This window comes from Phalacrocorax aristotelis, chromosome 1 (genome assembly GCF_949628215.1).
Source record: "Phalacrocorax aristotelis chromosome 1, bGulAri2.1, whole genome shotgun sequence".
Classification (NCBI taxonomy): Eukaryota; Metazoa; Chordata; class Aves; order Suliformes; family Phalacrocoracidae; genus Phalacrocorax; species Phalacrocorax aristotelis.
Window position 1 is genome coordinate 103,415,989 of NC_134276.1, and position 15,122 is coordinate 103,431,110.

A 15,122-nucleotide genomic window follows, 5' to 3' on the forward strand; every position below is an offset into this window, starting at 1 on the left:
ATTGTTAAGTTTTTATAGAACGTATTTTAACCAGACAGATCTGGAAATATAATGGAAACACGGCCTGTTAACTGGAAATCATGACTAATGCCTTTGCAAACGACAACCACTTTACCTTTTCCCTATTATCTGAAGAAGCTCCCTCCTCTCCCTGCTTCCCGGCACCCCGTGCGATTTCCCCTTCCACTCCCAAGTGTGGCTCCTCAGTTCAGCCCCGCACGGGACCTGGGGAACTGCGGCGCCAGCGGAGGCAGAAACCTGCTCGGCCTCGGGAGCAGCGGCAGTGGAGGAGAGGCTCTTGCAGGGCGCGGGAGACCAGCTTTTGGAGCAGCACTAGGCCGGCGCCAGTGGAGGGGGGACGCCGGGGGGAGGAGGCCGCTGCCGCCGCTTCCTGCGCCGCCGCCACGGCCGCTTCCGGGGCGGCTCTGGTGGGGGGGCGGCGGCGCCGACATGGCGGTGAAGCGGAGCGGCGTGCCCGCGGCCGACGCGCCGGCGGCCAAGCGAGCCTGCCGGGAGAAGGAGAAGGAGAAGGAGAAGGAGAAGGAGAAGGAGGAGTTCAACGGTGCCCGCTTCAAGGCGCTGCTGAGGGACCCCGCCACCGCCGGGAAGGGTGAGAGGTCCGGGCCAGGTGGTGGCAGCCGGCCGGGGGTGCTGGGCTCGGCTCTGCTGGGCTCGGCTCTGCTGGGCTCGGCTCTGCTGGGCTCGGCTCGGCTCTGCCGGTGCCCGGCGGTGTGGTGAGGTGAGGTCGTGAGGTAAAGGCTCGATCCGCCGGCGCAGCGGGGGCTGGAGCGGCTCCCCCGTCAGCCGCTTTTGTCTCCTGTCCCCAGAGCGACGTCGTGGGGATGATGATGATAACAGTGATGGTGATGATGGTTGCTGTTACTCTAGCGTGGGCACGTGCTGCTCCCGCCCGTACGGAGCCGGGGCCCGCCGCGAGAGCCCGGGGGGCGGCTTCTCGCGTGTCCTACGCGAGGCCTTGGCTCCCCGGCTGAAACTCTCCTGTTGCAGGTCTGGAGACCTTCGTCTCCATTGCTAAGACGCTGCCGTCACCTAACATATATGATGTCGTGGAGGGATATATTAAAATTTCCATGGAGTGCGCTGAAATATTCAAACTTTTGGATGGAGAAAGGAAGCCTGAAAGTGAAGTAAGTTGATCGTGCATGTTACAGTTTAATGACTGGTGCTGTGCATCTCGACTGGGAGAGGAACCACCAAAGAAATGCTTTGCAACATCAGTAACTCTGATAATTTAGTATGGGTTTGGGTTGTGGGTTTGGTTTTTTTCTTTTTTTACCACTTTTCAGTGCAAAGGTGTTCCTGGATTTAATGAGACAACCAGTAGTTCTGCAAAAATCAAGCTGTTAAGGTTCTCTAAACATTATCAGAAGACCATTTATGAAATAAAAGGGTCAACAGAAGAAGTGAAGCAAACAAGCAAAGTCTGGTGAAATTAATTGTTTTTAGATTACTAGACATCTCCCCGATACATTGGTATTTCTAGGAAGCCACTAGTAGAATTTACCTCTTTTTTTCTCATCTGAGCTGGACACAATTTTTCCTCATCAGAATATGATGAAAGAACTACAGAATTAAAAAACTATCTCTACTGTGAATACAGGGCAGCATTATTAAATTAAATCTTCTTACAACATAAAATTGGATAGTGTTCTTTTGTTGGTCTTTGCCTTAGATAATAATTTTTGTCTATTTAATGGTGAGCTGTGTTGTGTTCAGTTACATGCTTTCTTCAAGATCCTTTTACTAATAGAGGCTAATGCTTGTAATGAATGTAGTCCCAATGCTGCATGAGCTCTAGATTCAACTAGAAGGAGTTAACTGCGAGACTGGAGCAGCTCAGATGGTTTTCTCCAGCACGTTTCATTGTGCGCTTCCTGGCAGTTGTCTCTTAAAGCATTGGTTCGTTGGCTCTAAGCCTTGGCCTCCAGCTGGAAAAGGGCCTTCAAGATCTGTCAGCCTGTGCTGGGATTTGCACTGCAGCTGGTGTTTGATCCCCAGAAGCGGCTGTCATGCATGTGCAGATAAATCATGCATGTAGGTCTCAATTCACGTGGCGGGGGGGACCCTTTTTTACGTTCAGTTTATTTGTCCAGGTTTATACAGGCCTTCAGTCAGCACATTGCCTTCGGCTTCCAGTGGAGGTTGTCCCTCTCTACTCCTGAATTTCATGAGTTTAGCAGTTTTAAAAAAAGAGAAGTTGAATGACCTCCTGTGGTTCTAGTCTTTCATTTAGTATCTGTATAGGGGCTTCCTTGAAAATTTGTGCTCTCAGAACTAATCCTTTAGAAGAGGAAGCGTTAACTCAGGAGAGAATTCAGAAGTTAATTTTGATTTCATATGTGGAAGCTTTCCTCTTGTGGTCGGGCTACTATTTTATTAATGGTGTTTGTTATTGTTTGCTCAGCTATTAATTTCAAGCCGTACCTGATATTGGTAGATATTAACATGTTTCTATATCTTACAGATGCTATTAATCTTTCAAGCTCTAGAAGCCATTTTACTGAGGACAGCCAGTGACCTCTCACATTTTTCTGTTGTGGGAATGAACATAGTGAAAAAGTTGATTCATTCCTACATGAGATTGGTCTATGCTGCTCTGTACTCTGAAAATCACAGGTAAGCCTTTTCCGTACTGTTGCGGCGAATCTCTGTCAGTTGCTTTGAATTGACCCCAGGGGGCTGCCTGGGTCTTGCACATGTGTACTAGACATTGCAAAATTCAGCTTGACTCACTTCTAATAATCCACTTTTATTTAATGATACTGTTCCACATTTCATAAAATAATTGCACATGGAAGTCTTTGCAAGGTGGAAGCTCTGATATAATATACAATCTAATGCTATATGATACTTTCCCGAGGCTGCAGTTTTCATGGGTTGTGCCTGTCCTAGTGAGAGGTAAAGTGGATGGTATCTTGAGTCATATTATTTTAATGCTACTTGGTTTGCAAGTGGAATGTACTGCATGGAACAGGGAGGAAAAGGCTTTCCTGTAGTTCAGAGAGACTGAGCAGTCTATCTTATGATGGCAGAAAGAGCTGCTCTTGTGTGTTTTATTTCCCTGTATTTTTTGTAGTCAGATTTCCATGTTTACAATATAATTCTTTCAGATTGGGTTTTCATCTGTAACTTTTCCTGTCTCTTCAATCTAAGGCCATTTTAGGCCGACTGAAGCACTCAAGTGTTACCTAGTCCAGCCTGAACAACAATTTCTTATGCTCTGTGGACAGGGTGAGAGAAGTTCCAAGTGCCAGAGACATTTTAAATACAAACCTGGGAGGAAGAAAAAGGGAGATAAAAAAATAGAGACTGCAAATGACTTGTCCAAGGCCAATGACTTGTCTTTCAGTCTTTGGACAGGCCAGTATTAGAATAGCATTTTCTGCTTTTCAGTTCATGGACGCAACCACGCTTTCTGCACCGCTGAGTTGATCTTATTGCAACAAGCATTTCAACTGTACATAGAATTCCAAATACGGGTGGATGGGCATATTTTAAATATGTTTTGAAACTATGCAAGATCTGAGCTTCCTGTTAGCATTTAAAGATTACAAGTTTTGGAGAGATCCTTCTAGAACCTGCAGAGAGGAGGCTGCAGATCTCTGATGGTATTCTGACGCTATATGCTCTGCTTTTTCTGTGCTACCTCTTTGATGTGCAAAGGGATTTTATTGTGCTAGTATGTCTAGATAGGATCTCTGCTTTAACATATGTCTTTCTTATGGATTGTCCATGAATGAAACATGGTGGACAGATTCCAAAAACCTTCATGGGTAGTGGCTATTCAGATGGTGGAGATCTGCTGACTTGGACCCGATGGCCCTGTCATATTCCCACTGAAATAAATGGCAAACTCCCACGAATTTAGGAGTTCCTAATTTTTGGCACTTGCTTCGTTTTATCCTACTTTACAAAGTAAATATCCAGCATCTCACTGTAGCTTAATTTTTGGGGAGAATATAAATAGGCATTCACTTTTCCCTTCTTCCCTCTCCCCTCCTTCCCAGTTGCCATTATCACTGCCTAAAATAATGGTTTTGGTTGTTTTAACTTCTCTTCTATTTTCTCAGGCAAATTTTCCCAGTGGTCAGTGAGCAAGAATCAAAACTGAGTGTAAATTGTGGGGTTTAGTTCATGACAAGACCGTGCTGCGTAGTTAAACTGAAGAAAACATCTGTCATTCAGCTAAAACAGAAAAAATGCAGTCTTACTTTGGCCTACGCTGTGTGTATCCTTAACTTTAGCATCAGCTGTAGGTCCTCTGGACCCGCTTGTGGCAGTAAAGACCATAAGCGTTTGCAGGACTGGAGGCTCTGTCCAAGAAATATGCTTATAGAAATAGGCTGTTCACAAAAAGAAGATTGGAATAATGTGTGTTTAGTGTAAATATGTATTGTGATGGTCATTAAAATGCTTGGTTATGTATTTAGCTGAAGCCCTCATCAACTGCAGCGAGAGCTTTGCGTGATCGGGGATACTTTCCTAATGGCTGTTTTCATTGCTGGTGTTGGGACTGCCTCAAAACTCCTTCATGCCTGAAACTCTTGAAGGCTTGGGTGGATGTTGGAGGTGGACTGGGATAATTTCCTTTACAGGAAAAAGGTCTTTCTTTAAATTTTAATCTCTTGATTTGGTTGGTTGTATAACTGTCATCCTGGAAATAACCTGGAGGTTTTCTTCTGCCTGTCATTTTAGGATGAGCCGAGTGTGCCTTACCCTTTTGTCAGCAATGGTGGCTCAGGGGCCGGATTCAGCAAGGGATGTGTATAGCCATTTTGATTTCAATAATAAATTTCTGCCTGGATTATTGAAAAGAAGGTGTAAGAAGGTAAATTAAGCTGCTGTATGCCATGAAATGCTATGCCATGGTTCCCATCAATTTTCTTCTGCCAAGGATTTAAAACTAATCTGTTGCTGAAGCCTCTTTGCAGTATTTTCCTCTGCAAGAACTTACCTCTTTGTGTCCTGTGTCAGGCTTAAATGCTTCTTGATTGTTTCTAATTGGCAGTAGAATTGACCTGTGGGGCAGGAGTCTCCCATCTACCTACACAGGAAATCCCCAGTGGGTACTTCTGAGTATCTGCAGTAGTGGGAGAGCTGGCCTGCACCCTTGAGGTATAGCTTGCTTCATTTTGCATCCCATGCTGGTCTTTCTCATCTTGTCAGGGTGCAGAGCTCCTCAGGATAAGCTTGTTATCACATTGCTTTGTAGAGTTTACTGCAAAACGTCAAAGTGCCTTGTCTGTTTCTAGTAAGCTGTGGTGAAATATAAATGTATAGTTTCTGTGGGCTACCCTTTTAATGTCTAAAATTGAGTGAAAATGATGGTAAACTTCTGAAAACTGTTTAGTGATGTGTTTGGGAAGAGCTGAGTCTTTTTTCTAGTGCGTGGATTGCAGTTTGGTCCCACTGAAATAGATGGAGGTTCTGCAGTTGTGGAAATGGGAAGAGGATTTTGCCCAGTACTAGTACAGTCAGAGTAATTGCATTTGAAAATATAACCAGGAGTTTTAATCTCTTGGCAGAAATCCTTAAGGAGAAGATGTGAGTGAGAAGAAAAAGTCACTCCTCTTTTTCCACAGGGAACTTTATTTCTTGTTTCCTCTCTGTTGAAAATAATCAGGGTTGACCTGAACAAATGTTTTAGAACAAGATTATTTGTATTTTGTTCCAAATGTAAGTGTATAATAAATTCAATATTATTTTCAACACTGATACATTGTTTCTAGTTTTTAAAGATGACTTGCAGAATAAATGCATACATTTGGGTTTGTGCCATCTGTGGTGACAAATGAGACAGTAAAAAGTGGTTTCAGGGAGGAAGGTGTGTGTTTGGTTTTTTGCCTTCTACCTGGTTGCTTTATATATAAACAATTTTGAGAATGTCAGATTTAATGTCTTTTGACCTTACTGCAGAAGTTGTCCTTTAGGAGTACCTCCACCCCTTAAATTTAAGCACTTAAGTTTAAGTCTTTTGACCACAAGCTTATTAGATATGCAAGCAAGGTAAGAGGAAAAATGTTTCCAAAAATGGATCGAAGATCTCACTCTTGCTCAGTGTTCAGTGAAACTTCAGTGTTCAGTGAAATTATGTCACAACTGGCTATCAGAGGTGAATTCTTAATACAGAAATTCACTCAAAGCTTAAAGCAGAATCTCATTTCTTTCTCTTTATTTCTTCTTTCAACCCTTTCATGAATCACTCCTGCCTTATGTTTAGCCTAGTCAGTATCTTCTTTCAGGGGTTTTTATGTGTAACTTAATTCTGCACAGTAAGTTTCAAAAAATTATAAATCATGTTCATATCTTATGATCCTCTTCTGGGCAAAGATTTTATGACTTCTGCCGTGCCTGAATTTGTAGTTTCGTAACATATTAGCCCCTTTTTTAAGAGCTTTCTATTCCAGCTGGTCTCAGTTGCATGACCCGGGTAGCTCCATGAGCAGCTGTGATAGCTGAGGGATGTGTGTAATGCATTGCAGCTCAAAGATGGCAATAAGCAGCAGGAGTCCCCAAGACTGGCACTGCTCTGCAAGCCTGTATAGTAAGAAACTGCAGCAGCAGTACTATCATTACCATTTTTGAGTGGTTTTTTGAATTGATGAGTATACCAAGCAGTGCAGAAGTGAGGATGCTCAGTGATGTGTATACATGGTTTGGCATGAAACTACTGTTAATGTTTTCTTTTTTCGTTTTTTTTTTTTTTTTTTTTTTTTAATTCGTGGCCTATGTCATATACTGAGAATGGAAAAATATTTGAAATAGGACACCATCCTTTTTGATGTTAACTTTAACAGACTGAGATCTGCTTAATGCAAGAAGATTTTCAAATGGATACACTGTGGATGTATTGCATATAAATGTATGTACGTGACTATGTGCAACATGTTTATAGAAGTTGTTTAATTTAGCTGTTTATAGTACTTATAGTCAATTGTTGCAGTACTAATTTTGCATTTGTGTACAATCTGTATGCTAATAGTGCCTTTTATCTTTTTTAGGGGAGAACTGATGTCCGTATGGCCTATATTCAGTTTGCTCTCTCCTTTTTAATTGCTGGTGACAATGCAATCTTGACACAGGTGCTGGAATTAAAAGGTATTTCACAATTGCTTGTATTTTTTTTTTGAAAGGCAGTCTTTTATAGGTGATAATAAATATGAGCTAATTCAAAATGTGAACCAGTTAAACAGCACTAGTAAGTGCCTCTTCTGCTTGAGAATAATACTTGCTATCTGCAAAAACTCTGTAGAAATAGGAAGCCCTTGGTGACACAGATATAAAAAAGGCAAATGTAGTATAACTTTGAGGTCATAGGTTCAATGAGCAGAAGAAAACTTCATGGCCTCCAGCCTTGCTCATAACAAAGTAATAGCGGCTATCATAGAATACTGTGTTGGAAGGGACCTCGAAGATCATTTGGTCCAACCTTTCTTTGCAAAAGCGTGATCTAGACAAGAAGGCCTAGCCCCTGTCCAGCTGAATCTTAAAAGTGTCCGATGTTGGGGAATCCACCACTTCCCTGGGGAGATTATTCCAATGGCATTGCATTAAAATTTATTTTAGAAAGTGTGCTTTTGGGACAGGGGATGACAGTGCACGCCTAGATACAGTCAGCACAGCTGGCTTTCATTTCCCTGTAAGATACTGAAGTTCTCTGTAAACTGAAGTTCTGTAACTTCGGAATGCACAGGTGAGCCCAAAGGTGATGCATGTTGTTGGAGATGTAACCTCCAAACATTTCAGAATCACTCAGTGAAACAATTGTGAGTCCTTCAATGGAAAACATAGGCTTTTACTGAAGTTTAAATACTGCTTAGCGTATTGGGGCCTGAAATATATTTGAAGTTGACAGATGCTGTTGCAATAAGTGTTAATAACCAAGTTGGCAAGTTAGCTAGTTAGGATGAGAGTAGGTTTGGCAGCATCACTTGTTCATCGCTGTAGTTACAGACACATCATCCTTCTGAACTCTGATTGCAGCCTTTTGGTTCATCCTTAAATATAACAGCAAGGTAAATAATACGGCATTGAAGAAAATTGATATGCATTGCCTGAAGTATTTTAGTATGAAAATAGCTTTCGCATTTTCACTTAATATTTGAAATGTCTTCTTAGATTTCATTCCAGATATTCTTCGTTCTGAAATAAAGGAAGACAGAGTTTCTACTGTCAATCTTGTACTTTCCACACTGAGAACTAAGGTACGATATACCCTTGAAACTGCGTTGTCCCTTGTTTTCTGTTTTCTTTGCTGCTGGAAACAGTTCTGCAGTAGTTTCTCATAAGATGTACAGCTCTTTAAGATGTTGGGACTGTGCTGCTGAAAGCTTGTCAGTGTGTTTGTTGGAGGGTGATAGCTTGGCCGTATTACTGTTTCAGGACTGAAGCTTATGTTTTTCTGATGCCCTCTTTTAAAGGAAGTCCTTGCATAGCCTGTACTTGGATGTCAGTTTCAGCTCATCTTTAGTGTGTGGTGTCCAACAGTTTCTGGTTGTTTCACGGGTTGCGATTGCATCAGTGCCAAGTCTGAAGGTCAAGAGAACTGGAGTCTTTTTGGTGCTTCCAGTGAAAGTAAGATTGGTCTGTCACTGAATGTGCCGAATGCCAAAATGGGGAGGTGAGCTAGGTTTAACTAGGTTTGTTAGCTCTGAACTAGGTAATGACGTACAATCTTCTTTCCAGGTGAAAAAGGATTTTGTGTGTTTTTAGTATGGGGACTGTGACATGAAATGGATTTTTAGGAGCTATCTGGTTGCAGTTGAAGAGTGCGTGGTTCCGTTTCCCAACCAGTCGTGGCAGGGTTCCACTGAGGCCACATCCTGTGGCTCTGGGTAGCTAGTCGTTGGACTTGGTTCCTGTTAGTACGGCAAGGTTTCTGCTGCGGGAGATAAATTTGGTCAAAGGTATTTCTTGGTGGGGCAGGGGAAAAGGGAAGTCTTATCATAAAATTGTCTTCCCAAGATCAGAGAAGTTTTTGTGAAAAAGCAAGGGTACATTCCATCTGCTCTCAGGAAGTACTGTTGGAGAGGTAAGTCTGCTCCTCTTTGAAGTTGTTTTTTTCTGATTCTTTCGTAACAGACAGAAATAACCTTGTGATATAGAAGGTTTGAGACAGAAAAGTTGAAAGTAGGAATTGCTGAAAGGTGTGAGAGTTGGTTTAGCCTCGACTGCCTTTCCTGTGCTCTGTTCTTCCTTAGCTTCTGAGCATGGCTGTGCCTCTTTCACTGTGATGTACCAGCTTACTGCTGCTGTGGGTACAGCAACTGCACCAGATTTTATTTCTATATAACTGTTTTTAAAATGTCTTTAGTTCCAGTGTCTATGGTTTTTGAATCTCTGTTTTGTATTACTGTAGCTGTTGTATGACAAATTGAGAGAATGAAGAAAAAGTAGTTTCAGATGTAGACCGTAGCCATAACAGCATGCCTCAGGCTCAGGTGTTTCACAACTGACAATTTAAAGCCAAAAATATGCTTTCATTTTTTTCTATTGCAATAACCCTGGAAGAAGAAGAAGGAAAAAAAGCTAGCATTTACATGTAAAATAAACGTCCTTGAAACTTTGTTTTTTAAATGAAGCTTTTCCCATGTGGGAATTGTACATCATATACCATTACGTTATTGGTGAAACCTGACACACTGTGTGACTCCTTCAGTTTAGCAAGGAAAATGAGAATTAAAAAGATGAGGGCAGAAGAACACAGTTGGAAAACGTCTGAGAACTTCCTCCACTGTATTTTCTCTTTTGTTCAAACTTTATTTGTAGCAGGTTCTACCATCTCTACCAGCGGTTTCCATGATCCTAGTCTGTGGCTGTGCTACTCTAAATGTGTTCTGTGCTATTCAGCTGAATTCAAATGTCTATCCTATTCAGTGTGTTCAGTGTTTGCAGAAGTTCTAGGGTCGTGTGGCTTCAGCTCTATCAAGATGGGAGCAGGAGCATATGAAAGAAGCGTTAGGAAGACAGGCAGAACCTTTCATCTGCTATAGTGAGGAGAGTGACCTGTGTGTGTACTAGAAGAACGAAGTGTATTGCTAATTTGTCATTATTTTGTGGTAACTTGCAAAAAATAGAAGAGTTGTTTGTGTGTTTGTTTTTCTTACTGTTTTCAGGTGGTTCAAAATAAAAATATCACCAAAACCCAGAAGGTGCGCTTTTTTACTGCAGAAGTGTTGATTCACATAGCTTCGCTTTACCGGTGGAATGGGATTACTGATGTCAGCCCTGGGGATTTAAAGGTCTGGTAACTACTTCTTTGTAACTCCTAATCCTTGACCTGCCTTCCCCCCTGCTGCCCCTCTTGCAGCCCACAGATTCTGAAATAGCTCATCAAGGTTAGAGTAACTGGGAGTTCAGGAAAGGGATCTGCTGAGGCTACTTAAAGAGAAACCCTGACTTTCTGCTGCTTCTCACCACTTGAGGAAGAGGGTTTGTTTCCCCGCCCTAATTGCCAGAACTGCAGTGCAGATCTGTGCACCGGGGAGAACTGGGGATTTTGGGTGCGAGTACTGTATTCCATTTGTGTCTCTGTAGGAGAATATATCAGAAGCAGTGTTCTTACCACATCCCTCATTCCCATCCTACATGCTGATCTGATATGAGAGCTAAACTCCCAAGATGGTTGCCTGCCTTTTCAGCTTGCATGGTTTGAGAGGTTGGCAGGGTTTCTGAAAGCTGAGCTGTTACTGATTCTACTGGTCCATGAAATTACATTCCTAAAGTCATAGATGAGGCAAGGATGAGGGCTGCAGCTTGTGGGGGTGTGAGTACTGCAGATGTTTTGTCATCTTCTCCTCATAAATAGGTTACATTTTTTTCTTTTTTATTTTCTTAATCATGTAATCTCTTCCCCCCCACCCCTTTCACTGTAGGAATATCTAAGGCATGTCTGTAAGCCCAATGCAGACTTTTCACCTTTGTGTTGATTAACACTTGATCTTTAGAAGCCCAACTATTCTTCTTCAAAACTTCTAACACTGAGCAACTGCCTTCTCATACTACTTCTACTGGATGTTTATGCCTATGCCATTCCAATCCTGATATCTCGTAAATGCCTTTTGGAGGTGATCTGTTTCTAGTAGGTGTCTGCTTGGAGCTATGCAAATCTGTGATCCTATTCATAAACATGCATTTCAGTTTTGAGTAATTTCAAATTCTTACAATTCCATGCAGTCCTTGTGAGTCAGAAGGTTTGTGATTTTTCCTTACTGCAGTTGTCAGGAGACTTCTCATTTGTAGGGATCTTGAGCTGTGCTGGATGTAAAACGCTGGATTCACTTTTTTTTTTTCTTTTTGCTTGACATGGCTATTTGGTCACTCTTTCCACTTTTGTATGGTGACTGTAATGGCATTGATGCCCCACCGCCTTTCCCTGAAGCGTTGGTGTATTCAGCATACTGTTAGCTATCCATTTTTCTTGCCCTGTATGAAAGTCTTCTGCCAAATTGGTCCAAAACCCATACACACGCGTTTCACGTGCTTTGTGCTGAAGGCTTCAGGGATTTTTTTTTTTTTTTGTCTTTCTGAACTTCGTCATAATGAACCTGGCCTGTAAGGTTGACAGTTGGATATTTCAGATTAAATATTAGGTCCTTGACTTCAAAGTCCCAGGATGGCCTTGCCCAATTTCTGTAAGTTTTATATCACTACTTTTCTTTAGCTTGACTTTTTTCTGTCTTCTTCTGTCTGGCTTCTTAGCAAAAAGCTCTAAGTCAGTAATGCAGGTAGTACATATGTACCTAAATCTGGTAGGTTTGCTGTCCTTGGAACAAAAAATACTGTAATATATGATGTGTTTAATACAGAAACTGAAATTTGTCTTATTAATCTGAACAAAAGTCAAACTATCTTTTAGCACTTCTGTATAAATGGAGCTTAATAAAATTCAGAGAAGAGTGAAATTGATGTAAGATTTTCTTCTGTGATACCAAAAATCATATACCTTTTTTACTTCTTTTTGGTTTTTATAGGTGACTCAAGGTTCTGAAGAGGTGGGAAAGATGATGGTACGGGAACTTGTTCATAATTTCTTAATGGAACTCTGCTGCTCCCTGAAACATGGCATTACTTTCTATGATCCAAGTCTTGGAACTTCTGGCAAGTAAGTCACAAGACAGCTGAGACTGTATTGTGTACTTTGTGCTAGGAACAAGAGAGACCTCACTAGTTATTTTGTCTGCTGTTCCTGGCCTTTGCCAGAAAATTCACTGAATTCTGCTTCCCTCTCTCTTTCTAATGTGGCAGAAGAAATAAATATGTTGGGGTTTTCTGTTGGTTTTGGTTTTAACTTCCCAAGATCAAACTGTTGGAGCTCCTTATACCTCTGAGTATCAGAGTAGAGAGCGCTCTGCCCTGTTCATAGGGGCTTAGGCAATGGTGGTGTTTCTCTGAGCCATCTCCATGAATAACTAGATAACAAGTCTCTTATTGTAAAGTGTGATTTTGGACCATAGATTTTTTTTTTTTGGGTGGTGGTGGTGTGACAATACAGTATCAGTGCTGCAGTGTAAACCAGATGGTAGTAAAATATCTAGTCTAATTTACATTTTGTACATCCAAACGTGGTTTATTCCAGATTTCAGCAAAACATCAACATTGATTTCAGTAGTGCCAGAATTTGGCCTCCAACACCTAATCTGGAAACACTTGTTTGCCCTACTGTTTCCATGTGCTAACTAGTTAAAATATGCATGCACTAAGATTATAACTAATAGAGAAAATAATTGAGAGTCTTGTAATTCCATGGAGGGGTTCTCATAAGGTGAGTTTATGCTTCATGTCTTTAGCTGGGCAAAGAAGGTACTAGATAGTAGTAGTAGGTACTGATACTGAGTAGTGCTAGAGCAGGTTGTTTCATGCTTTGTGCAGTATTTCACCTGGTATTTGTCTGGTATCTGTGGTACTCTTACTTTGTTTAGGGACATACAGAAGTAAACTTAAAAAAAGAGGGCTGAAAGACTACAGAAAATACTTCCAAGTTTAATATTGAAGTTTTAATTCCACATTTTTAGTTTTCTGAATTTTAGTTAGTATATTTCTGAAACATTGTGGGTTTAATTAAAAGTAAATACTCTTTTGTCATGCAGAAAGCCTGGAGGTAAATTCAGTTCTTACTTTTCTGAGTTTATACTCAGAAATTATGCCAGCAGTGTGAGAGGTCTTGCCTTGAATTTACCCCAGCAACAGTTAGAGGAGTTGCAGAGTTAGCATTGCATGTAAAGTATCCAAATATGGATTTCTTTTCTGAAGTTTGGGTGCTTTTGTTTTTGTGTTTGTTTTTTTGCCTTCAATAGGGGAGGAAATGTGGTGCTTCTGCGCTTTCTGCTTGGTTTAAAAACTGCAACAGAAGATGAAATGGTTGCTGATCTCATGGTGAATATTCTTAAAGTATGCCCAGATTTACTGAATAGATACTTTAAGGAGACCCAGTATTCCTTTGTTCCTAGATTGAAGTCAGCTTGGATGGACAATATGAAGTTACTCAAAAAGGTAAGAGTATGAATGATGCACATTGCCTCTCCATAGAAATTTGCAATCCCAAAAGTCTTCTATTCCTCCAAAAATTGAGGAAACAGTATTGTTAAACAGTAGTGCAGAATTACACAAAATTGTAATAGGAAAAGATGGTAAAGTCAAGCATTCCTGACCTACAGAAAAGTTACCAAGCAAAGGAACTTGGTAGTAGATTGGTAAGCCTCCCTTTGATTGCTTTTATTACAGATAGGTATTCTAATGCCATTCCATTGTAAAATTTGTTACGATTTGGCTACTGTGCAGTATGGAGCCCGACCAGCCTGTGGTGTGCCTGTGTTGGGTATAAACTAACTCTGAATTCATGATCTTAGCTGAGGTCTTCCTAGTGACAAGGAACAAGATTTCATTGATTTCACAGGAACTAAGCTGAGGATCAGGGAGTGGGCTTTTTGTTTTTGTTTCGGAAGTAGCTGTTCTGTATCAGGGGAAAAGCACGCATCTGAAGATGTGTTCACAGCTGTAAATGCACAGTGCTTTAGAGTTTATTAAAATCGCTAAAAAGCAGACTGGCACAATATTGAATAAATAATGATTTTAAAAACAAACCAGTCCAGCAGTGGGGAAGTTAGGTGACTGAGGTTTAAGTGAATTAAACAGGAAGGACTTAATGGTTCTGAAATAACGCCATCAATTACTGTAGGTATGTTAGGAAAGAAGCAGCAGGATGCTGTAAAATGTTGAAGATCGTAGATGGAGGCGGGGGGGAAATGGCATCCTGTTTTCTGTGGGTGCTGAGGAAAATGAGCCATGGCTCAGAGCCATGGCTGCTTTAAAAAGTGTAGACATAGAGTAAGTTGGAAGGTCATTTGGTAAAAAGCTATGCTCGGAGCAGGAGGCTGTATAAACATTTAACTAAACTGGGAAAGAAGGCACTGGCATAAGAAGCAGTGGGAAACACCACGCTGATGGTGTGTGTTTTGAGATGCAGCAACATCGAAGTTCAGCTGGAAAAACCTTTCATCCTTTCCGAGTGTTCTTCTGACTTTTTGCTTTAGCTTAAAATGGGCAAGTAGGATCTGTGGTTTGTTAGTTGAGAAAGGGTGGCATTTAGCAGGGGTGCAGGTCACATGCAGATGTTCCATTTAATTGAATGGGTGTCTGGGGGATGCTCTGCAGCATTTCTGCATAGAGATTGACATTTAGTGGTGTCATTACTTTTGACAAGTCAAAGCCTGTCTGTAAAATGCTCCCTGCAAGAAGCTGGTATCTCCAGGGCTATATCAGTGTTATTTGTTTTTCAGATCTATGAGGCTCAACCAGAGATTTCCAGTTCTTTTAGGACTTTAGAGTTTATTCCACTTCCCAGGTTGCTTTCTATGGTGATGGTAACAACAGTCCCTGCAGTGTGCAATAAAATAATGTTCACCCAAGGACTAAATGTAAGTCTATAGTATTTCAGTGGATTTTTCTGTCCTCTTTAATACTGTTTGATTTAATTGTGTGATCATCCAAGAAATTTCTTAAGTTGGTTAATTACATACGTTTTATGTTGTCTGTCCCAGCATAAAGCTGGCTTGGGGAAGCACTGGAAAATGAAATAAAACCCATTGATACCGCTTCCAAGA

At 41.3% G+C, this 15,122-nt stretch overlaps 1 protein-coding gene across 1 annotated transcript in view; it reads left to right on the top strand.

Annotated features, from left to right (window-relative positions):
* Positions 1-412: 412 nt before the first annotated feature.
* Positions 413-15,122, top strand: part of URB1 (URB1 ribosome biogenesis factor) — a 59,135-nt gene continuing 44,425 nt past the window's right edge. The window contains exons 1-10 of the mRNA XM_075100993.1: positions 413-610; positions 1,009-1,148; positions 2,486-2,637; positions 4,717-4,849; positions 7,023-7,119; positions 8,140-8,225; positions 10,137-10,262; positions 11,994-12,124; positions 13,317-13,512; positions 14,799-14,936. Of these exons, the coding sequence (XP_074957094.1) occupies positions 451-610; positions 1,009-1,148; positions 2,486-2,637; positions 4,717-4,849; positions 7,023-7,119; positions 8,140-8,225; positions 10,137-10,262; positions 11,994-12,124; positions 13,317-13,512; positions 14,799-14,936 (1,359 nt within the window). The 5' untranslated portion in view covers positions 413-450. The remainder of the gene's footprint in view (positions 611-1,008; positions 1,149-2,485; positions 2,638-4,716; positions 4,850-7,022; positions 7,120-8,139; positions 8,226-10,136; positions 10,263-11,993; positions 12,125-13,316; positions 13,513-14,798; positions 14,937-15,122) is intronic.